General features: G+C 37.7%; 1 protein-coding gene across 4 annotated transcripts in view; it reads left to right on the top strand.

The window, feature by feature from the left end:
• Nucleotides 1-22,471, top strand: part of LOC115221352 (V-type proton ATPase catalytic subunit A) — a 54,543-nt gene that overhangs the window by 10,290 nt on the left and 21,782 nt on the right. For 2 of the 4 annotated variants that reach the window (XM_029791529.2, XM_036511004.1), the window contains exon 2: nt 12,440-12,529. In XM_029791529.2, coding sequence (XP_029647389.1) covers nt 12,454-12,529 — 76 coding nt within the window. In that variant the 5' untranslated portion in view covers nt 12,440-12,453. Of the gene's footprint in view, nt 1-5,273; nt 5,289-7,194; nt 7,206-10,855; nt 10,859-12,439; nt 12,530-22,471 lie in introns of those variants that run through there. The other 2 variants (XM_036511006.1, XM_036511005.1) reach the window with 2 other exon arrangements.

Below are 22,471 nucleotides of genomic sequence, written 5' to 3'. Positions count from 1 at the left end.
ATTATGCTGTTAGTTTGGAGAAGGTTGATGTGAAGTTTGTGTGTGATAGGATGGTATCATAAGCACTTTAGTGTTATAGACGGTTTTGCCTTTCATCTTTTCAGGGTTGATAAAACAAGTACCAGTTGAGCACTGGGATTGATGTAATTGATATATGATTTGCCTGGTTCTCTGTCGGTTATGACGACAAGTTCTGATTGATTCGATCAAAGGAATAGCCTGCTCGTGAAATTAACATGAGCACTGCACAGACATGTGTGCCCATAACCCTTTCGTTACCAACCTGGCTGAAACCGGCTCTGGATCTGAGTACAAATGTCTTGCTTCCATAAGTTTTGAATTAAAATCTTCTACCAAACCTTAGTCAAAATTTATGTTCCTAACACTAACTTAATGATAACTAAGTTATTTTAATAAATTCTTTGTTATATTTAAAGTAATTGAAAGAAACACAGAGCTTCTCAAAATAAATACAGTAACGAAAGGGTTAATGTAGTTCCCAGGGAGATTGGAGATTCAGTATGACAGAGAATGTGACAAGGCTGGCCCCTTTTGAATTACAGGTACAGCTCACTTTTGCCAGCTGGAGCAACGTGATATAAAGTGTCCTGCTGAAGGACACAATGCATTGCTAGGACTTAAGCTCATGACCTTGCAGTCATGAGCTGGATACCTGAACCACTGAGCCACATGCCTTCACTAATTAATCTACTCCTCCCTTAAAAGTGCCGGCCTTGTGCCAAAATTTGAAACAGGCGTGGCTGTGTGGTAAGTAGCTTGTTTAGCAACCACATGGTTCCGGGTTCAGTCCCACTGCGTGGCACCTTGGGCAAGTGTCTTCTACTATAGCCTCGGGCCGACCAAAGCCTTGTGAGTGGATTTGGTAGACGGAAACTGAAAGAAGCCCGTCGTATATATGTATATGCGTGTTTGTCCCCCTAGCATTGCTTGACAACCGATGCTGGTGTGTTTATGTCCCCGTTACTTAGCGGTTCGGCAAGAGAGACCGATAGAATAAGTACTGGGCTTATAAAAAGAATAAGTCCCGGGGTTGTGTTGCTCGATTAAAGGCAGTGCTCCAGCATGGCCGCAGTCAAATGACTGAAACAAGTAAAAGAGTAAAAAGAGAGAGTTATAGTCACAAGCATGGCCATGTGATTAAGAGGTTCACTTTGAGACCACATGGTGGTGTTTGATCTTGGCAAGTGTTTTCCTACAGTGGTCTTTGGTTCGCCAATGCTTTTCGAGAGCAATTTCCTGGGCATAAATATGTGTTGAAACCTGTTGTGTGTGTGTATGTATAATGTATGTATATCTGTCTTTTTAATGGTATTTTGAGTTGCATCTTTTTGTCATAAAGGCGACTTAGCAGTTTAAAAAGATCGATAAAATATGTACCACAGTGGATATGATTGGCTAAATATTCAAAGGCAGTGTCATAATATCATCATCATCATCATTGTTCGACCGTGGTCGAGACAATGGAATTTACCATGCTACGCCAGACTTCACGGTCCATCATGGCATTACGGAGGTCCTGTTGCTGGATGCCTGTATCCCTGGAGATTACATCAGGGTAGGACAGTGTGCGCCCTCTGGTATTGCGAGTAGATGGCTTCCAGAGGAGAAGAGTAGAAATTACCTCTTTTTCAGCTCTACAACAATGTCCAGCACACTGGACTCTCCTACCTTTCACAAGAGATGACACAGGTGGTAGTTTCCCATATATTTGCATATATTTGTCTGGTGCTACCCATAGTATGGCCACAGTACAGTAACTGAAACCAATGGAAGAAACAAGTGTCGGGATGTTCTATGTAGCAGTTTATATTTTTGAAAAGGGTGTATATTTGTAATTTCAAAATTCACTGGTCTTTAGTTTTTGACATACCTGACCTGACTGGGTTTCAGGGCACACACTTCATGGTATTATATTACTGAACTAACTGTTCAAAGGACAGATATTAAACATTTATCTCACATCAAACAGAAATCTGTGTACTGATAGACATGTAAATATTACTAATTCTCTCTCTCTCTCTCTCTCTCTCTCTCTCTCTATCTCCTTCCTCCAGTGTGTGTATGTGTGTATGGGTGCTTAGTAACTGATAAAGTTACTTATACAGTATTTTGAGTGATACATACTGTAATTATTCTATGATAATAATTGTTTCAAATTCTGAAACAAGGCCCACAGTTTTAAAGGGAGGGGGATACTTGATTATGTCAACCCCAGTACTTCACTGGTACTTTTTTTATTATTGAACCCCAAAGGATGAAAGGTAAAGTTGACCTCAGTGGGTTTTGAACTCAGAACATAAAGAGCCAGAAAAAGCGCTGTTGAGCATTTTGTCTGATAAACTAATGATTTTAGTAGCTTGCTGTCTTAATAATTGGAACTCCGTCCATACGACGATAAATATTACAGTTGATCTGATCAACAGAACAGCCTGCTCACGAAATTAACATGCAAGTGGTTGAGCACTCCACAGACATGCATACCCTTAATGTAGTTCTCAGGAAGATTCAGCATGACACAGAATGTGACCAGCGTGACCCTTTGAATTACAGGTACAATACATTCTTTTCCAGCTGAGTGGACTGGAGCAACGTCAAATAAAGTGTCTTGCTGAAGGACACAAAGCGCTGTTGGGAATCAAACACACAACCTTACAATTGTGAGCCAAATATCCTAACCACTAAGTCCCTAAGCCTTCACATTACCTTAATAACTTGCACTCTGTTGCTTATGCTGATGAGTGTTCCAGTTGATCCAATCAATGGAACACTAATATTAATTATAAGAATAATTCTTTCTAATAAAGGCACAAGAGTTGAAATCTTGGAGGAGGCTGTAGTTGATTATGTTGACTCCAACTGATGCTTATTTTTATCCACTCCAAAAGAATGGAAAGTGAAAGTAACCTTGGTGGAATTTGAATTGAGACTGTAAAGAGTCAGAAGAAATGCCACTCTGACACTCTAACAATTCTGCAAGTTCAATAATCATCATCATCATCATCATTTAGCGTCCGCTTTCCATGCTAGCATGGGTTGGATGGTTCAACTCGGGTCTGTGAAGCCGGAAGGCTGCATCAGGCCCAGTCTGATCTGGCAGTGTTTCTACGGCTGGATGCCCTTCCTAACGCCAACCACTCCGTGAGTGTAGTGGGTGCTTTTTACGTGCCACCCGCACAGGTACCAGACGGAGCTGGCAAACGGCCACGAACGGATGGTGCTTTTACGTGCCACTGGCATGGGGGCCAGGCGAGGCTGGCAACGGACACGAACGGATGGTGCATTTATGTGCCACCAGCACGGGGGCCAGGCGAGGCTGGCAACGGACAGGGGGTAAGTCGATTACATTGACCTGGCGTTTGACTGATACTGATTTTATCAACCCTGAAAGGATGAAAGGTAAACTCAACTTCAGCAGTATTTGAACTCAGAATGTAAAGAATTGGAGGAAATGCTGCTAAGCACTTTTTTTTTCCTCACACAATAATGTTTCATCCAGCTCAACACCGTAATAATAGTTTCAAATTTTGGCACAAAGCCAGTAGTTTTAAGGAGAGTAGGGATTGTTGATTACATTGACTCCAGTACTTGATGATGGACAGAGGTGTCCTTAGCAGGACTTGAACTCAGAATACACACAGCTGGAAGAAATGCTGTAAATTAATTTGTCTGATGCAGTAAGGATTCTTATTTCTTTATTGCCCACAAGAAGGGACAAACAAGGACAGACAAACGGATTAAGTCGATTACATTGGCCCAAGTGCGTAACTGGTACTTAATTTATCGACCCCGACAGAATGAAAGGCAAAGTCGACCTCGGCGGAATTTGAACTCAGAACGTAAAGACAGACAAAATACCACTGAGTATTTCGCCCGGCATGCTAACGTTTCTGCCATCTCGCCGCCTTATAGACATTGCAGTAAGGATCCTGTCAGCTCACTGCCTTAATAATAACAATTTCAAATTTTGGTACAAGGCCAGCAAATTTGGAAGAGAGGGCTAGTTGATTACATCTCTGTACTTAGCTGGTGCCTATTTTATTGGCCCCGAAAGGATGAAAGGCAAAGTTGACCTTGGTGGAATTTGAACTCAGAACATAACGACAGGTGAAATACCGCTAAGCATTTTGCTTGGCATGTTAATGATTCTGCCAGTTCGCCACCTTAATAATAATCTTCTTTACTCTAGCCATAAGGCCTGAAATTTTTGGGGAGGGGGCCAGTCGATTAGATCAACCCCAGTACACAACTGGTACTTAATTTATTGACCCCGAAAGGATGAAAGGCAAAGTCGACCTTGGTGGAATTTGAACTCAGAACATAAAGACAGGTGAAATACTGTTAAGCATTTTGCCCAGCATGGTAACGATTCTGACAGTTTACCACCTTAATAATGATAACAATTCTTTCCAATTTTGGAATAAAGCTAGTAACTTTTGTGAAGTGGGTTAGCTAATTAAATCAGCTTATATTACTTATATTATCGACCTTAGAAAGCTGAAAAGGCAAAGTTGACAAAATATTGTTGTATCATGGAACTTCAAGTTTACACTAGTTTTGACTCTTATCTTTAAATGTTCAGATTTTGTGAGCTCCTCCACCTCCTTTTCTTCATCATCATCATCACCACCACCACCACTATAATTGTAGAATTACATTTATGTTTATTATAGTTTTATGGGATTCTAAAATAAGGAAGACATTAGCACTGGTTTCCCTCAAGAACAGAACTATATAAATGAGAAAAAAACTGTTACTTTTACCTCTCATATTCCTGACAGTGAAGTACCTTCATCCTTTAAATAAAAATAAATGCGCCCTTTTTAAAGCCTAGCCAAGCTCATGGGCCCGGTTTCCTGGTTTCTATGGCATATGTGTTCCCCAGCTGGATGGGACACCAGTCCATTGCAGCGTTACTCATTTTTGCCAGCTGAGTGGACTGGAGCAATGTGAAATGAAGTGTTTTGCTCAAGAACACAATGCATCGCCCGGTCCAGGAATCGAAACCACAATCTTACAATCATGATGCTGACACCCTAACCACTAAGCCATGCGCCATCACTCATCCTTTAAAAGTCAATACTTACGTTGTTGTTCAGCTCTAGACCCGTCTTGATCCTGAAGACTTATGATCAAAACATTCCAGTTGAAATTATCTTTTTGTTTATCTATATTGGTCAGCGTGTACATAGTTTTCCTTTTTTGGGATATTGCATGGTTTGTGGAAAATTTGGCTGCAGTTTCTAGCATGTCAAGCACACCACATAGAGGTTTCTTTGTTGGTTTATCAGAACTAATAAACATTAATGGTGGTAGGAAGAGAATTTCAGAGGGTTGGCTTTATGGATAGGAAGAATTTGCAGGATGACAGTGGGTAGTGTGAGACATAGGAGGAAGAAACCAAATAGTGAGCGAAGATGGTGGGGGACTCAGATGTAATGAGAAGAGCTATTCTAATTTCCACTGATTATACAAGTCTTTGAGTCTATATGGTGGAAATACCCATCAGAAGAATTATAAGGGATTCCAGTTACCACTAATTCTAGAAATCTTTTTGACCTGTCTGATGGAGGTACCCATGAGAAGATTTATCTTTCATTCCAATTAACATAAAATCTTTGTCATTTGTAGAAGAACTATCTTTACTTTGTGCTCCAGCTGGACTCCTGGTAACCATAGAACTGAACAGTTTCTGTTAAAACCTCATTAAATACCAATCTCGCCAGATAAAAACTACCACCAATCTCACCAGATAAAAACTACCAAAAACTACTACCAATCTCATCAGATAAAAACTACCAAATAAAGCTTTTAATTAATAATTCTTTGTCTTAGCTCAAGGTCATATATGTATATGTGAAGGGTCTAGTTGATTAAATTGACCTTAGTTTATTACTGGTACATATCCTAATGGGATTTCAGCTAGAAATAACAGAAAAATAGATTCTGAAAGACATTTAGTTTGGTTGTCTTCTCTTTCTACCAGTCAATATCCTTGAAATTCTTTCAGTCTTTGGATTCACATGTCACAGTCTCAGGCATATCTATTACTTTTTTTTTACCAGTTCTTCACATAATTATAGTCACAACTTAGTTTATGGCAAGTAAAAGATGTAAATCATGAAACAAATTTATCAATAAATTTGACAGTAATTTTTCAGTAAAGGCCTGCTGAGAAATATATCTTTCAAATGTGTTAAGTTTTATGTAGACACACGTCCTAGATCTTTCTCTGTGACAAACCTGGCATCAGATTTCAATTTAAGAATGTCATAGAAGCTATTATGTTAAAGCAGATCTTTGTACAAAAACACACACCATAAAATAGAACATCTGACAGGTTTAATCAATGACTAAAATTTACAAGTCATTGTCTTAAAATTTATTATTCTCTATACTTGTACCCACTGCATATGTGACCTGAAACCAACCCATGTTATACCAAGCTATTTTATATTATCACACTACGTTGGTGTTTGAAGTGGTATACTGTATCAGTGTGTGTATGTGTGTGTATGTGTAATGGCTCACTCCAAAATTATATGTGACTAGCAGTATCGCCCGGCGTTGCTCGGGTTTGTAAGGGAAATAACTATATAAGCATTTTTAGAGAGTTACTTCCCTTATAGATGCCAATACGGGCTTTCTTAGCCATTTCTATTTTGGTGTCTTCAAGCTATGAAGTCGTTGTTCTAAAAGAACGCTGGTCTCCTTGACAACGCTTTACGACGTTGATTTCCTTACACTCCCTTCCCCACAGCTTCACGAGGGAAGGAAGAAGGGGGAGAAGCAAACACAGGTGCAGGTGTTTGAGCGTGGACGCCAACTCCGCCGCCATCGACACACGAAAAATTATGCATTAAAATGGAATAAAAAATGATGTTAAATTATTTTTAAAATCGTAGACTCATCGTAGACGCGCGCTAATACTCAGACGGGCTCGATATTAATCACGACTATAAGATACCCGAATTTGGTTAAACTGCACCGCAAAATGTGGGAGTAGTTAGGAATCTAAATCGAAGGGGACAGACACTCACACAACTACAGTTTTATATATATAGATTAGTTATTTCTAAGTACAGTGTTGACAAAAGAATAATTGGAAATAAAACGGGAGTCCATGGTTGTGTAATTAATATCATCAAAACTCTTCTAGCTGAAGTATAACGGTTAAATAATTGGAAGTAAACAAAAAATAAAATGCTAAAAACAATAATAATAAGAAGAAGAAGAAAAAGAATGAAGATGATGATATATTCTTGTTCAATTTGAATATAAACTTTACAAATATATGTCAACAAATTAAGACACTCTTTCATTCTAGATCAATTCCACTCCCTCTTTACACCCTTTACACACATCCACACCTGAAAACAGGTTCCTATAAACATTTCAGTCTAGGTTTGAGCAACTAACACATTTTCGTATTGGACTGAGCTAACTACTCCCATAATCCTTGCTCTTGCCCCATCTGGCTTTTTACTTATACAAATAGGTGATTTTCTTTGTAAATAGCCTCTTTCCTACATAAAGCATTGAATACTTTTAGACATGACCAATATTTTACTAACCTTTACAGATAAGAAACTATGATTCTACTCTGTGTACCTTAATTAAACATTTCTAATTAAAAAAAATTTTTTTTTATTTCACATTGTATTTCACTTTGCCAGTCACCTTGTTGATACACTGTCTTGCCTTATCTCTAGTTTTTTTTTTCTTATTTTACCACGAGGTTTCTTTATTTGTCACCATTTTGATTTTTTTTTAGTCTGAAAGTAGTTCAGGTTATAGCTGTATTTGTTTATCTATTCCCCTATATGTATATATGCATGTGTGTATGTGTATCTGTATTCTAAATCTTCCTGTGTATATATTTTTATGTAGAACTACCCCAATCATTTGCTTTTCTCCCCATTTTTTTGCATTACATTTTCCTCATATTTTTACGACAGTTTAGACCCACTTTTTCTGACTTCTTCCTCACCACACACACGTATATGTTAATTCGGTGATCAATAAGAAAGAACCCAATAATAGAGTAAAGAGACAGGATTTTTATTGACTTCTTACATGATCAGATATTATGACTCTTATTTTTCAGAAGAGACAAGAGTCAAGAGTTATATCTGCTGAGTGGTTGGTGTTAGGAAGGGCATCCAGCTGTAAAAATCCTGCCAAAAACAGTCACAGAAGTCTGGTGCAGGCTTCTACCTGGCCAGCTCTTGTGAAATCGTCCCACCCATGGAAGGTGGATGTTAACCCTTTAGCATTTAAACTGGCCATATCCGGCCAAAAGTATTCTACCTGTTTTATGTTCAAACTGGCCAGATCTAATCTCTCACACCAGCCCTACAATATCGTTTTAAAAATTAACAGCTACCTCATCAAAATCTCATGGCTACAAGATAATGCATGATTCGTTCAAAACAGTGTGGATGAAAAAGCATTAATTTTGGCAGAATAATGCAAACACTAAAGGGTTAAACGACGACGATGATGATGATGTGGTGTCTGAAGACAATATCCAGTTTGTGTGTGTGTGTGCAGGCAATTTTTTGTTGCTACATCCTTTTAAACTGGTGCTCAAGCAATTTAAACTATTCACACACCAGAGTTCCTTTGCTTTCTAATCTAACCTTTATTCTACCTGGTCTCTCTTTTCATCCATTGAGCTGAATATTCCTCTCTACCATTTTCTTTTCTGTCACTTAAATCCACTGATATACAAGCAAAAATCTAATCCCATTCTTTTAATTTCATCCTTGTGGCATTTATTTTTGTGTTGCCACCATAATTGTTATAATATGTGTGTGTGTAATTTCACTTGTTAATTTCCATAGATGGGATTATTCTACATAAGCTATCTAACTGGCTAGTTTTCTAAAATTTGTTCTTGTTCTTCAGTTTCCAATCTAGATCTGACCCTTAGACTTTCAAACTAAACAGACATTTAAACAGTCACACTTTCAGATTTAACACTACCTATTATTTCTTTCATATTTTCACACTGTTTCTCTTAAGCTTTTCCCCTCTCCTTGCTTTCCTTCCTTCTATCCTGTATTCACCTATAAGATTTTTCCCAATTAGCTCTATAAATCAAAATAATAATAATAATAATTGAAAGAAATTTATAAGCTGATTTATCTAAATATTAAAGATTCCACTTTTCAAGTATTGAGTTCTTTATCTATACTTGTTCCCATGAACAAGTACATCATGTTGGTGTGTATGTGCATATATACATACGCATATGTGTGTGTGTATATACATAGATAGATAGATAGTATATATGTGTATAAGTATTGCCATTACTACATCATTTTCACCATTAACACATGGTGGATTAAGCCTACCTAGATTATTGATAATTACCTATAATCTCTTTATTTCACGTGCATTAGTGTTCTTGTTATTAATATAATGGACTTCAGACCCAGCCTATTCCAAACTACTCCTAGTCATCTCCGTTTACCCTCTAAAATAGCACCACTATTGTTTTATGAGTAGTAAGTCACTACACTCCTACAAGCTATGCAAATCTGAGACAGTGGGGAATCATCTATGTGGTTACTTGAGCTGCTAGATATAGAAGCCAAATATCTCTCAAATCATAGCTAGTACATTTTAGATCATGGGTATGCTGGGTCAGGACTGATCTGGTCTCTAAACAGCAGCAAAATCCTGAGTACTTGTTGGACAACTGACTACAGCTATTGTGATTTGTTCCTGAATAACACTGTTTGATCCAGTTTGTATGACTGAACCAAACATTCATGTTCTGGTGTAAAGTTACTAGGAATATGTATTGCCTTTTAGGTTCTCTGTTACCTTCAGAAATTATCGTCTTGCCTCTGTGACTGAGTTTGTTATAATTGGTGATGGGAAAGTTCAATCTGTTTCCAACAATTGCCTCCAGATTATGTAAGCTGTTCACTTCCCACCTGCTGCAGAATTAATAAAGCAACAACTTACACCTATTTCAGGAAATTTAGGCTTTGTGTAAATTACACATTATGTTTTAAATTAGACATTTACATTAGAATGTCCATCTATTATTCTCCAGCTTTTGTCAAGTCCTCTTTACTGCTTCTTTGTGTATTACATTCTAGCGTCTACATTTCAGTTGTCTGTATAATCAAACTAGGGACCGGCTGAAAGCGTTTTCTTTTTATTTCAATGCTTACTTTCCAATTTACTAGCTTATTCCACTGTCAATAGCCTGTCAATGGTTTATAATTCTACCAGCTGTTGCAGACACTTATGGCTGTTTATTCTGGCATAAATGACCAATTAGCTGTCTAATTGTTTGATGCAAGCAATTCCATTTACCCACAGCTGAATATATTTCATGTGTTTCAGTAGTTTTAGATAAATGGATAACTTAATACAAGACATGCATACATACACATGCACACACACACACACACGGCTACTCGCTACGGGCAACACTGCTTCAAGTATAATTTTTTTCTTTTAGATTTCCCTTTTTTTTATATAATTTCAAAGTAAGCTTACTTTTGTTCTTTTATTCTTGGTAAAAGTATTCTAGAAATTCATTTACTTCAAACTATGCTTCGTTTTATTACAGAATTTACCAATATTATTGGTACAGTTCTCCGCCTCCTAGAGACAACTGTTATTGTTTTTGTTATAGGTAGGAGTGCCATATTAAATATCTTGTAGTATTTAGTTGTTGTTTAGCCCTAGGTCAGTCTTCACTGAGTAAAACTCTGATCAAAAGAATTCTAACTGCAATTGTAAAATTTACTTTATTCACTCATAGTGGACTTACAACTACATTATCCAATATCTTACTGTTTTTAACACATAGGATGTGAGGGAAACTTGTTTGCTCTGTTAGTAACTTCAGTAACCACGTTTTGTAAAACTTTTATTTTTGTTTTATATTAAAATCCTGCAGGAGTCAACTTTACATTTTTATCCTTCTATAAGATTTCAACAAAAAAAAAAATAAAGAAAGCCTAATTTTTTGACATGTGTCTAAATTAAAAATAATTATTATTTGTCATCATTAGAAGTGGTGATTATTATTTATCATCTTAGGGTGGTGGATTGTTAGAAATGTTAAAGTATCAGAAAAAAAGTCCTTGCTCTTTGTATTCTGAATTCACATTCTACTGGGGTCAATTTTACTGTCCATCTTCTTGGGGTTGATAAATTAACCCTTTAGCATTTAAACCAGCCAAATCTGGCCCAGATATCCTACATGTTTTACATTCAAACTGGCCATATTTAGCCTCTCACACCCAGCTTACACTGACATTCTAAAAATAAACAATCACATTGAAACCGTAAAGATATAAGATAATGCATGATTAATTCAAAACAATTTGAATAAAAAACATATTATATTTAACTGTAATCTGAATGCTAAAGGGTTAAAGTACGAATACCTTCCCTCAAAAACTACTGTGATTATTGCAGAGCACTGGACTAAAGTTCTAACAAAATTAATTTTCATGTTTGCTTCTGAGATCAAATCCTGACAAAGCTGAGTTTTCTCTTTAACCCTTTTGTTACTGTATTTATTTTGAGATGCTCTGTGTTTTTTTTCAATTATTTTAAATATAACAAAGAATTTAGTAAAACAACTTAGTTATCATTAAGCTAGTGTTAGGAACATAAATTGTGACTAAGGCTTGGTGGAATATTTTAATTCAAAACCTATGAAAACAAGACATTTTACCACAGAGCCAGAGCCGGGTTAGTAACAAAAGGGTTAATGCTTTATACAAATCCCCACTTCTGTTTATTTGGTTAAGATCTAGTCTTAAAAATGTCTTTGTTGTTAAAAATTTCTAACAGTGATAAAATGTCAGAAATTTGTAAAGGTTTATGGGTGTGTAGTTGATTCAATGAAACTCAGTATATAACTAGGAGTTATATATGAACTCCAGCAGTATAAAAGGCAGGTTTAACATGGTTTCAATTCATAGTGTAAAGAGAAGTCATCATTATCATCATCATCATTTAGCGTCTGTTTTCCAGGCTAGCATGGGTTGGACGGTTCAACTGGGGTCTGTGAAGCTGGAAGGCTTCATCAGGCCCAGTCAGATCTGGCAGTGTTTCTACGGCTGGATGCCCTTCCTAACGCCAACCACTCCGTGAGTGTAGTGGGTGCTTTTTACGTGCCACCCGCACAGGTGCCAGACAAGGCTGGCAAACAGCCACGAACGGATGGTGCTTTTACGTGTCACTGGCACGGGGGCCAGGCGAGGCTGGCAACGGACACGAACGGATGGTGCTTTTACATATTTAATAATATTTAATAATAATAATTATTTTATCTACTTTTGTACTTGTCCTTCTATGAATTACTTATTTGAATTGAAATGTTTTGTCTTGGTATTGTGTTCAATATAACTGACCAATTGATTTCTATATTTCACTGTAGAGAGGTAATCAATCATGGATAAACTACCCAAAATTCGAGATGTTGAGAAAGAAAAGCTCTATGGCTATGTCTATGCAGTTTCAGGGCCTGGTAAGTTACATTTTCTTACTGCTTGTTGTTGTTGTTGTTATTGATCTTTCACTCCTCCTATCACCTTTGAATCTTGTATCTCTCCTTTCATTTCATTTCCCCTTCATCTTGTCTTTTGTCTTCAATTTTCACTACCCACTCCGATTCCTTGTTAACCTTGAAGTGTCTGTCCCACTTCTGGTACTTTCTGAGCTAGTAATGTCTAAGCTGTAAGTCACTAAATTAAACTGTTCTCAACCATCCACTCAATTGATTTACTCTTCTACTACTATCTCACCCCCACCACCCTCTAGCTCCTCAGTCAACTGAGCCTGGTACATTTCAAGGTCATGCTACACTGTCTCTTGACCTTGTTCACTCTTTATTCTCTGGGCCATTGTGATACTACCAATATATTGACCTTGAATGACCTTCACCTAGAAACACTTCATACCAGTGGTTCTCAACCTTTTTTAATGTCTGGGCCAGATCCAAAACCTGATCCTTTTTAGGGGTCCACATCAAAAAATATAAAACACAAGAAAAATTACTATATTTATAGAAGGAAGACTGCTGAGGGCTGCAAGTAGGATGCTTGAGGACTGCATGCAACTCCAGGAGCTGTGGTTGAGAACTACTGCTTTATACAGTCTGACTGGGTGTAGATGGGTATAAAAAAAACAAACTATTTTTCTGCATTTATACACAGCTTAACATTTATTGAAGTGGAGGAAATGAAACTGTGTGACATTGATAGCTTTCTGTTAAGATAAGAGTGAAATAAAATAGCTGCATCAGGGAATTGAAATCCCTATCACTGAATTTACTCAGTTAGCATTTTCCTCTATTCAGTTATCTATCTATTCGTCTGTCTGTCTGTCCATCCTGCGTGTGTGTCATCATCATCATCATCATCATCATTTTCCTGTATTTTCTTTTACCCAGAGCCAGGAACTTTACAGCATTCCCTAATATATATCATCATCATTGTTCGACCATAGTCGAGACAATGGAATTTACCATGCTACGCCAGACTTCACGGTCCATCTTGGCATTACAGAGGTCCTGTTGCTGGATGCCTGTATCCCTGGAGATTACATCAGGGTAGGAGAGTGTGCGCCCTCTGGCATTGCGAGTAGATGGCTTCCAGAGGAGGAGAGTAGAAATTACCTCTTTTTCAGCTCTACAACAATGTCCAGCAAACTGGACTCTCCTACCTTTCACAAGAGATGACACAGGTGGTAGTTTCCCATATATTTGCATTTTGGTTGGATGGCGCTTCCACGAGAGATTTTGAGCTCTAATATATATGGGAAGAAGGATCAGAGGTAGGGAGATGATGGGTGGGTAAATGTTGCAAAAGTGTGTGTGGGAGAATGAGAAATATATAGTGAGAGGGGTGGAAATCCCCAGAGGTACATAGGGGTGAGTCAATAGGTAATACTTCAGGGGAGAGGGAGGGATAATTGGTAGTACAGAAAAAGGTGATGACATATGTAGTTCTGCTCACATTTAAATACTGTTGCAGAATACTGCAGTAGTTAGGAGAGTCATGGAGGGATGAGTGGTAGGGAGATGAGGGAGTGCGAAGGCTTGACAGAGACAAATTGGGTAAGGAGCTTAGTGCATTTATGCATTGTAGTTCCAGAATCTCAGCTTTGCTGTGGTGGATAAGTCTTTTCAAGCACCTCATATTGGCACTCATCTTGATCTTTCTCATCTCTTCTGAGATGCTAAAAATCTTGGGATCATTCTTCACTAAATGATCTGTATGGGGATCTACTGGAACATCGACAGAGAAGACATCAGCAGATGCATTTAAGGCTGGTCACGACTGGTTTGATAATTTCAGGAAGAGGACTGGTGTTCATAGCATCGTCAGGTATGGAGGAGGAGCCTGTTCTGACACAAAGGCAGCTGAGGATTTCATGCATGAATTCTGACAGCTCATCACAGCCAAAGGGTACATTGCACAGCAGGTATTGGTGAAACTGGCCTTTTTGGGGGAATAAAATGCTCAGAAGAACCTTCATAACCGCAGAGAAAAAAATGCCAGGCCACAAACCTATGAAAGATATGCAAAGTCTTGCCCTTTGTGCCAATGCGAGTGGAGACTTGAATATTAAGCCGCTCCTTGTCTGCCATTTCAAAAACCCATGAGCATTCAAGTCACACAAAATCCTGAAGAACTGTAGATCATGTGAAGGGCAAGCGTTAAAGCCTAGCTTACTAGGCAATTCTTCACCAAGTGGGTCAACCTTATCTTCGGACCAGCAGTGAAAAGTACCTTCTGGAGAACAATCTTCTTTTCAAGGCTCTCTTCATCCTTGACAGTGCTCCTGCTCACCCTCCTAACTTTGAAGATGATATCATGGATGAATTTAAATTCATGCAATACCACCTTTTTCTTGCAGTCCATGGACTGACAGGTGATTTCTAATTTTAAGAAATTGTACACCAAACCTCTGTTTTGTCATTGCTTTGAAGTCACCAAAAATACAAATGTAATCATTTGTGAGTTTTGGAAGGAGCACCACAACATTGTTAACTGCCTAAAAATCATCAATATGGCCTGGTAGGGTGTAATGAGGAGAACACTTGAATTCTGCATGGAGGAAACTGTGGCCTGACTGCATATCCGGAAGAGACTTCGAGGGGTTTGAGTTTGAGACACCTGTAGTCGAGGAGATAGTGTCTCTTGGCAAGTCCATTGGCCTCAAGGTTGATGATGGGATATAAATGATCTCATCAAAGAACATTCAGATGAACTGATGACAGATGAACTCTTGCAGCTTCAGGAGCAGCAGCATTTGGATGCAGTAGAAGAGATTGGTTTCTCAGAGGAGGACAGCAGAGAAGTCTTATATCTACAAGTGACATAAAGGCAGTGTTGGCCAAGAGGCAGTATGTTTCTGAATTTGTAAAAAAGTATCATCCTGAAAAAGTATTTACAGGTCGTGCAGCTGCATTATTTGATTCTATTCCTCTGGTGTATTTTCATAACATTCTGAAAGGCAGGAAAAAGCAAACTTCTTGATACGTTTCTAATGAAATGACCTGCAAGTGTGAAAAGTGTAGAAAATGCGTCCAAAAAGCCTAAATTAAATGAAGTGAGAGAGAAAACGTCAGAAACTGTTCTTCCTGAAATCTTAATGGAAGGGGATTCTCCTTCCAAACAATCCTCCTCCTCCTCTCTGCTTCGTTGTCTTCCTTACATACACATCATCCCATCATTAAGGTAATTAAATTACTAAAACCAGTTTACATGTTTCTTTTGCATTCTCTTTTATTATGTTTTTATAATTGTCATTTTCCTTATAACTGCACCTTTATTGTTTTAAAAACCCATAAAAAAGGATTTTGGGGTTGGGGTTGGAATGGATTAATTATATTTTAACTAATTTCAACGGGGAAAATTGATTTGTAACTTGTAAAACAAGCTTGGTCATGGAACGAATTAAACTCGTGCTGCAAGGTGTCACTGTATTAGATTTCATTTGCAATCATCCAGATTTAGAATCCTCATCACCTGTTCATTTTCCGTGTTGTGGGTCAGATGGTTTGACAGGATTTGGTGAGTTACAGGGTCACATGCTCTCAGCCAGCTTTGGCATGGTTTTTTAGATGCCCTTCCTTTAAAGTGTGTACTAAGTGCTTTTTTTTTTGTACTACCAGCACTAGTGATTGCCAAGTAACTTGCAAGATAGGAAAGAGCAAGAAAAAGAAAAAAAGAACCTCTTAACTAAGTGGAGGGAGTATTTGAGTGGACAGAGAGGTGGTTTTATTCTAAGGACCAGCAGGAGTGAATTAATGTCATTAGCAACAATTATACACTCTGAAACATCATTTACTAAATTAAAGAATTTCTATGTTAGTAAAAGTAATTTAAACAATGATAGAAGCTAGAAGCTTATAACAACTGTTATAACAATCGACTGTCATAATAATGCCTACTTTTAACATTAATGAAACTTTAAAATGTCAACAATAGAGGTATTGATATCACAATCTGTTTAACATCCACTTTTCTATGCTTGCACTGGTTGGACAGAGTTTATTGAAAGAGATCTTCTTATTTCTTCATTACCCACAAGGGGCTAAACATAGAGGGGACAAACAAAGGGATTAAGTCGATTACATCGACTCCAGTGCATAACTGATACTTATTTAATTGATCTCGAAAGGATGAAAGACAAAGTCAACCTCGGTGAAATTTGAACTCAGAATGTAATGGCAGATGAAATACCGCTAAGCATTTTGCCTAGCGCACTAACGTTTCTGCCAGCTTGCTGCCTTAATTAAAGTAGTTTTTCTATGACCATATGACCTTCTTGTTGTCACTCTTAACTGTTTCTAAGCAAAATGATATTTCCCCAAAGTCAGACATATTTTCACAGAATATTGGAAATGGATGACACTGCTTGTATGATGGTGTAACTCCTTTACAACTATCATGTGGTGTCAAGAAAAGAAGACACAACTATATACATACACATACATATGCACAAACATACATAAATATACACACACATGTGCATGCGAAGGGCTTCTTTCAAGTTCTGTCTACCAAATCTACTCACAAAGCTTTGGTCAGCCTGGGGCTATAGTAAAAGACATGTGCCCAAAGTGTCATGTAATGGGACTGAAACTGAAACCTTGTGATTGGAAAGCAAACCCCTAAACCATACAGCTATGCCCACACATTTCCCCTGTTGGTTTGGTGAGAAAGAAGTGGGGCATCACAGACTCTTCTCAAGACCAGTAAGATTGCTGTTAATGTCCTGCTCGAACTGTTTCAAGTCAACAACCACTGGAAAATATGTGCAGGGTGTAGGTGTAGTGGTTGATATTCTTAGAAGGAAGGACTGGGTATATTGATAAGTGTAAACATAGGGTGGAGTATGAACAGAATATGGGTGACAAGAGAAGAAGGGACAAGTAAGTTAGACATGACAGAATGGAGGAAACAAGATCGGTTAACTGTGTGGAGCAGAGGCCATGATAGAAGCAGTAAAAAAAGTAGAGAGAGGAGACGCAATATGTCTGTGGGATAGAGGTTGATGTTTAGGACAAAGATGTATGTTAAGATCTTGTTGAGTGTAAAGTGTCTTTTTAGTTATACAAGGATGATGATGGTGAATGTAGTGGAGGTGGTGGTTGGCAGTGGCAACAGTGATCTGTTATAGTGTCAGTGTTACCTAATCTACATATTTTATGTTAAATTATTAAGGTAACTATCCAAATATTCCTGTTTATTTTTATTGCTAAAGCATTGGGGACATATGCATGAAAATGAACAAGAAGTGCCATCTCTTTTGTGTGTCTCTTACACATTCTCCTTGTATATATATGTGCATATCACACACATATATGTAAAAACAAGTCGGGATAGAAAATGCTAAAATAATTTTATAAAGAACATTTCAGTACCGGTTTCAGTCATTGAGACCTTTTCAACTAACAATTAAATAATTAAATTTAGAAAAATTAAAAGAAAAGTTTTTTTAAAAGAATATTTGTATGGTGTTCAAATATAAGTGGCATTTTCCTTGTTTCTGCCTTTCTCTGTCTCTCTTGTTTACTCTTGTGGGTTCGAGGTCGTTATATATATATATATATATATATATATATATATATATATATATATATATATATATATATATACTCTCTTTATCTTTTATTAAACTTTTGATATTTATTTTGATATTTATATTAAAAAAAAAAATTAATTAATTAATTAATAAATAAAATTATATATAAATATAAAAATATACATACATACATATATATATATATATTTGTATATATATATTTAAAATTTATAAGTTTAAATTATTTAAATTAATTTTATGTATTGGCTTATGGTTTTCACTGTTTGATTTGCCTAATAGTGGTTTTATCTCTAATTTAATATAATATGATATATATATATATAATGTATCTTTTTACTTAAAAGTAGTTATTTGTTTAGGCAAAAACTAAATCTAAATGTAATTTGGGAGAAAACAACGTTATTAAAATCTAAATAGAATTTGAGAAAAAGTGTTATTTTTATATAAAAAAAAAATCCACTTGTTTTTCCTTGATTTATTTAAATTCTGTGTAGTAGTGATGATAATAGTAGTAGTTGTTAAACAGTTTTACCAGCCACTGCAAAATTAGTTCACTGACAACAGATTTTATTGTTAAAAATCAAAATTCCAGACAGTATTTGTTAGTTGCTGAACCTTAGTGTTAGGGTCATACAAACAAGTGTTGTTTGCTTCAACATAAAAAGTTAACAGGATATAAATATGTTTGAGGATCGTCTTCATAATATTTCCAACAAACTCTTTGCTATTTCAACCACTCCTACGGTTTTCCCATTACTTTCCTGTAATGTACGATAATGGAATATGTAAACTGTTAACCCGAGAGACAACAGAATACAGTATAGTCACCTTACGCAAACAGTCACATGTTAGCCCAATATTACCAACAGTAGAACAGTGACTGTTGACCTAATTTGATAACAGTTGTCGTTGACCTAATTAGACAACAATACTGGTGTTAGCCCTATCTTTGATAACTAGATCTGTCACAGTTAACCCTTTGCTATATTTTAGCCGGTTATAGCTAATGTTAGCTCTGCAATATATTAAGCAATCAGCATCAATGGTAACCCTGTTGTACATTTTGTAATAGCCATCCATGCTAGCCTTGTAATTTTTTTTTGGAAGCACTCCGTCGGTTACGACGATGAGGGTTTCGGTTGATCCGATCAACGGAACAGCTTGCTCGTGAAATTAACGTGTAAGTGGCTGAGCACTCCACAGACACGTGTACGCTTAATGTAGTTCTCGGGGATATTCAGCGTGACACAGAGAGTGACAAGGCCGGCCCTTTGAAATACAGGTACAACTGAAACAGGAAGTAAGAGTGAGAGAAAGTTGTGGCAAAAGAGTACAGCAGGGATTGCCACCACCCACTGCCGGAGCCTCGCGAAGCTTTAGGTGTTTTCGCTCAATAAACACTCACAACGCCCGGTCTGGGAATCGAAACCGCGATCCTACGACCGCAAGTCCGCTGCCCTAACCACTGGGCCATTGCGCCTCCAGCCTTGTAATAATACAGTCCTATACCATATTACACAATTTATAGTATGTTAGCCTTATAGTATATTGTAATAAAGTAGCAGTCAATAGGGCAGCTATTAGTAATACTATGAAGTAGTATTTTACTGTTGTTTAACCCTTTCATTACCGTATTTATTTTGAGATGTTCTGTGTTCCTTTCAATTAATTTTAAATATAACAAAGAATTTAGTAAAATAACTTAGTCATAATTCAGCTAGTGTTAGGAACATAAATTGTGGCTAAGGTTTGGTGGAAGATTTTAATTAAAAACTTATGAAAACAAGACATTTGTATTCAGAGCTAGAGCCGGTTTCAGCCGGGTTGGTAACGAAAGGGTTAAACATGAGGTACAATGGTGGTGAAGTTGAACTGTCCAAGTTCAAATTTGACCTCAGGCAATCTGTTGTCTCTTGGCAAAGCATCTTATACTACTTAATCCAATGTGTCTGACTGAACAAACAGGGGCTCATCTCCAATTTCACAGTCAAGTGGATAGTGCCTTTATCCCTTCAATAAGTAAACCATCTCACTCATGTGAACAGAAAGATGTAAAACAATCCCCAAAATTGTGTGTGTGTGTGTGTGTGTGTGTGTGTTTATATATATAAATATATATATATATATATATATATATAGGGAGAGTTTATGAAAAAAACAGAAGACGAAGACAGGTGGTGTACAAAACAAACAGATGTATTAGTATAACGCTCAGGAATAGAAAAAGTCTTTTACGTTTCGAGCCTACGCTCTTCTACAGAAAGGGACACAGAAAACAAGGAGAGAAAAAAATGTGTGTAGTGGCTAACGATATATATTATTATTATTATTATTATTATTATTATTATTATTAAGGTGGCAAGTTGGCAGAATTGTTAGCTTGCCGAGCAAATTGCTTAGTGGTATCTTGTCTGTCTTTACGTTCTGAGTTCAGACTCCACCGAGTTTGACTTTGCCTTTCATATTTTTGGGGTCAATAAATTAAGTACCAGCTGAGTACTGGAGTTGATGTAATCGATTAGTCCACTCTTCCAAAATTTTAGGCCTTGTGCCTTTATTATTATTATTTTACTAGTGTCAGTCATTGCATTGCAACTGTGTTGGGTTTTAGTCACTCATATTGACCCCATCCTCTCCCAGGACATATTTGGTACTTATTGATCTTTGGTGAATAACAAGCTTTGACATAAGGAGAACATAAGTTTATCCTAGTTAATGTAAGCACTGATAGATGCTTATATATATATATATATATATATATATATTATATATATATATATACACACACACATACATGCATACATGTCTATATAGTTAACCAAGTAATATAGGCAGATATTTCAAATTCTGCCGAGGTCGACTTTGCCTTTCATCCTTTCGGGGTCGATAAATTAAGTACCAGTTACACACTGGGGTCGATATAATTGACTTAATCCGTTTGTCTGTCCTTGTTTGTCCCCTCTGTGTTTATCCCCTTGTGGGTAGACCGCTGGACTGACTCCAGTGCAGGTGGCAAGTGAAGAAACACCATTTCGACCCTGTGCTTGAGGAGATCCATTGAGTCAAGTACACCAACATCAAAATCAATGGAAACTGCAGTTGTGTTCCCTGAGACGGTGGCACGTAAAAGCACCATCTGAACGTGGCCGATGCCAGCGCCGCCTAGACTGGCTTCCGTGCCGGTGGCACGTAAAATGCACTAATCCGATCGTGGCCATTGCTAGCCTTGCCTGGCACCTGTGCAGGTGGCACGTAAAAAGCACCCACTACACTCACACAGTGGTTGGCATTAGGAAGGGCATCCAGCTGTAGAAACATTGCCAGATCAGACTGGAGCCTGGTGCAGCCTCCTGGCTTCCCAGATCCCCGGTCGAACCGTCCAACCCATGTTAGCATGGAGAACGGACATTAAACGATGATGATGTCATACAATGACTAATATCTTAACTGCTGCAAGAAGAAAGGAGTTGCTCTAGAAAGAAGCAACTACTGAATATCAAACTAATGGACCAAGTTAGGAAAGTAACAGGAAGAGTCTGATTGCAATTAATTAGGATAAGAATCAGCTTAGATGAGATGCTGTTTGGAGTTGGAGATGACTAACAGTGTGGGACAGCAGAATATTAATGATGAAACTGTAGAGAGAAGATGAACAAGAGAAGGATGATGTTGGATAGGATGCAGGAATGGGTGGGGGAAAAAAGGCAGGCAGCATAATGCATGAGGAGCTTGAGATATGTGTGGAGGGGGGGGAAGAGGAGAGATGATTTGGTGGCTCAGTAGGAGGGTGGTGATCAATGAAAGTGTCAGTCGAGAGAATAGCATTAATGGATGATGGGCAGATAACAGGTGAAATGGTTCAGGGTTGTAAGGAAAGTAAGTGCTATCAAGGGAGAACTACTGTTATAGAAATGATGGGTAGTAGGGGTATCTTGAGGAGGGACAAAATTGACTGAAGCCCCCCCCCCCCCCCCCCCATCCAGCTCTATCGGAGCTCTGTTTTGCCAAGATGAGCAGATTTCAAGAACTACTTATCTACTTATCACCAATCATCCTGGTCTTTTGTCATCACTGCAATGAGGTTTGAGATCCTAAGATCAGCCTTCACTCCTTTGTCCAATGTCTCCATGGGTCTCCTTCTTTCACAAGCTCCATTCTCGTAAAGTGATCAGCACTTCTTTCAGACAGCTGTCCTTATCCACACGCATCACATATCAATATCAGCACAAATGCCTTTCGTATACACTACGTCTGTTTTCTCTTATGCCTAGTTTTTCTCTCAGCACTTTTGTACCAAGTCTTTCATGTACACTTACATTGCACATAGGCGCAGGAGCGGCTGTGTGGTAAG

The sequence above is a fragment of the Octopus sinensis genome, linkage group LG18 (assembly GCF_006345805.1).
Source record: "Octopus sinensis linkage group LG18, ASM634580v1, whole genome shotgun sequence".
NCBI classification, from domain to species: Eukaryota; Metazoa; Mollusca; class Cephalopoda; order Octopoda; family Octopodidae; genus Octopus; species Octopus sinensis.
Note: the sequence above shows the minus strand (reverse complement) of the source record. Positions and strands in the feature narration are given on the sequence as shown.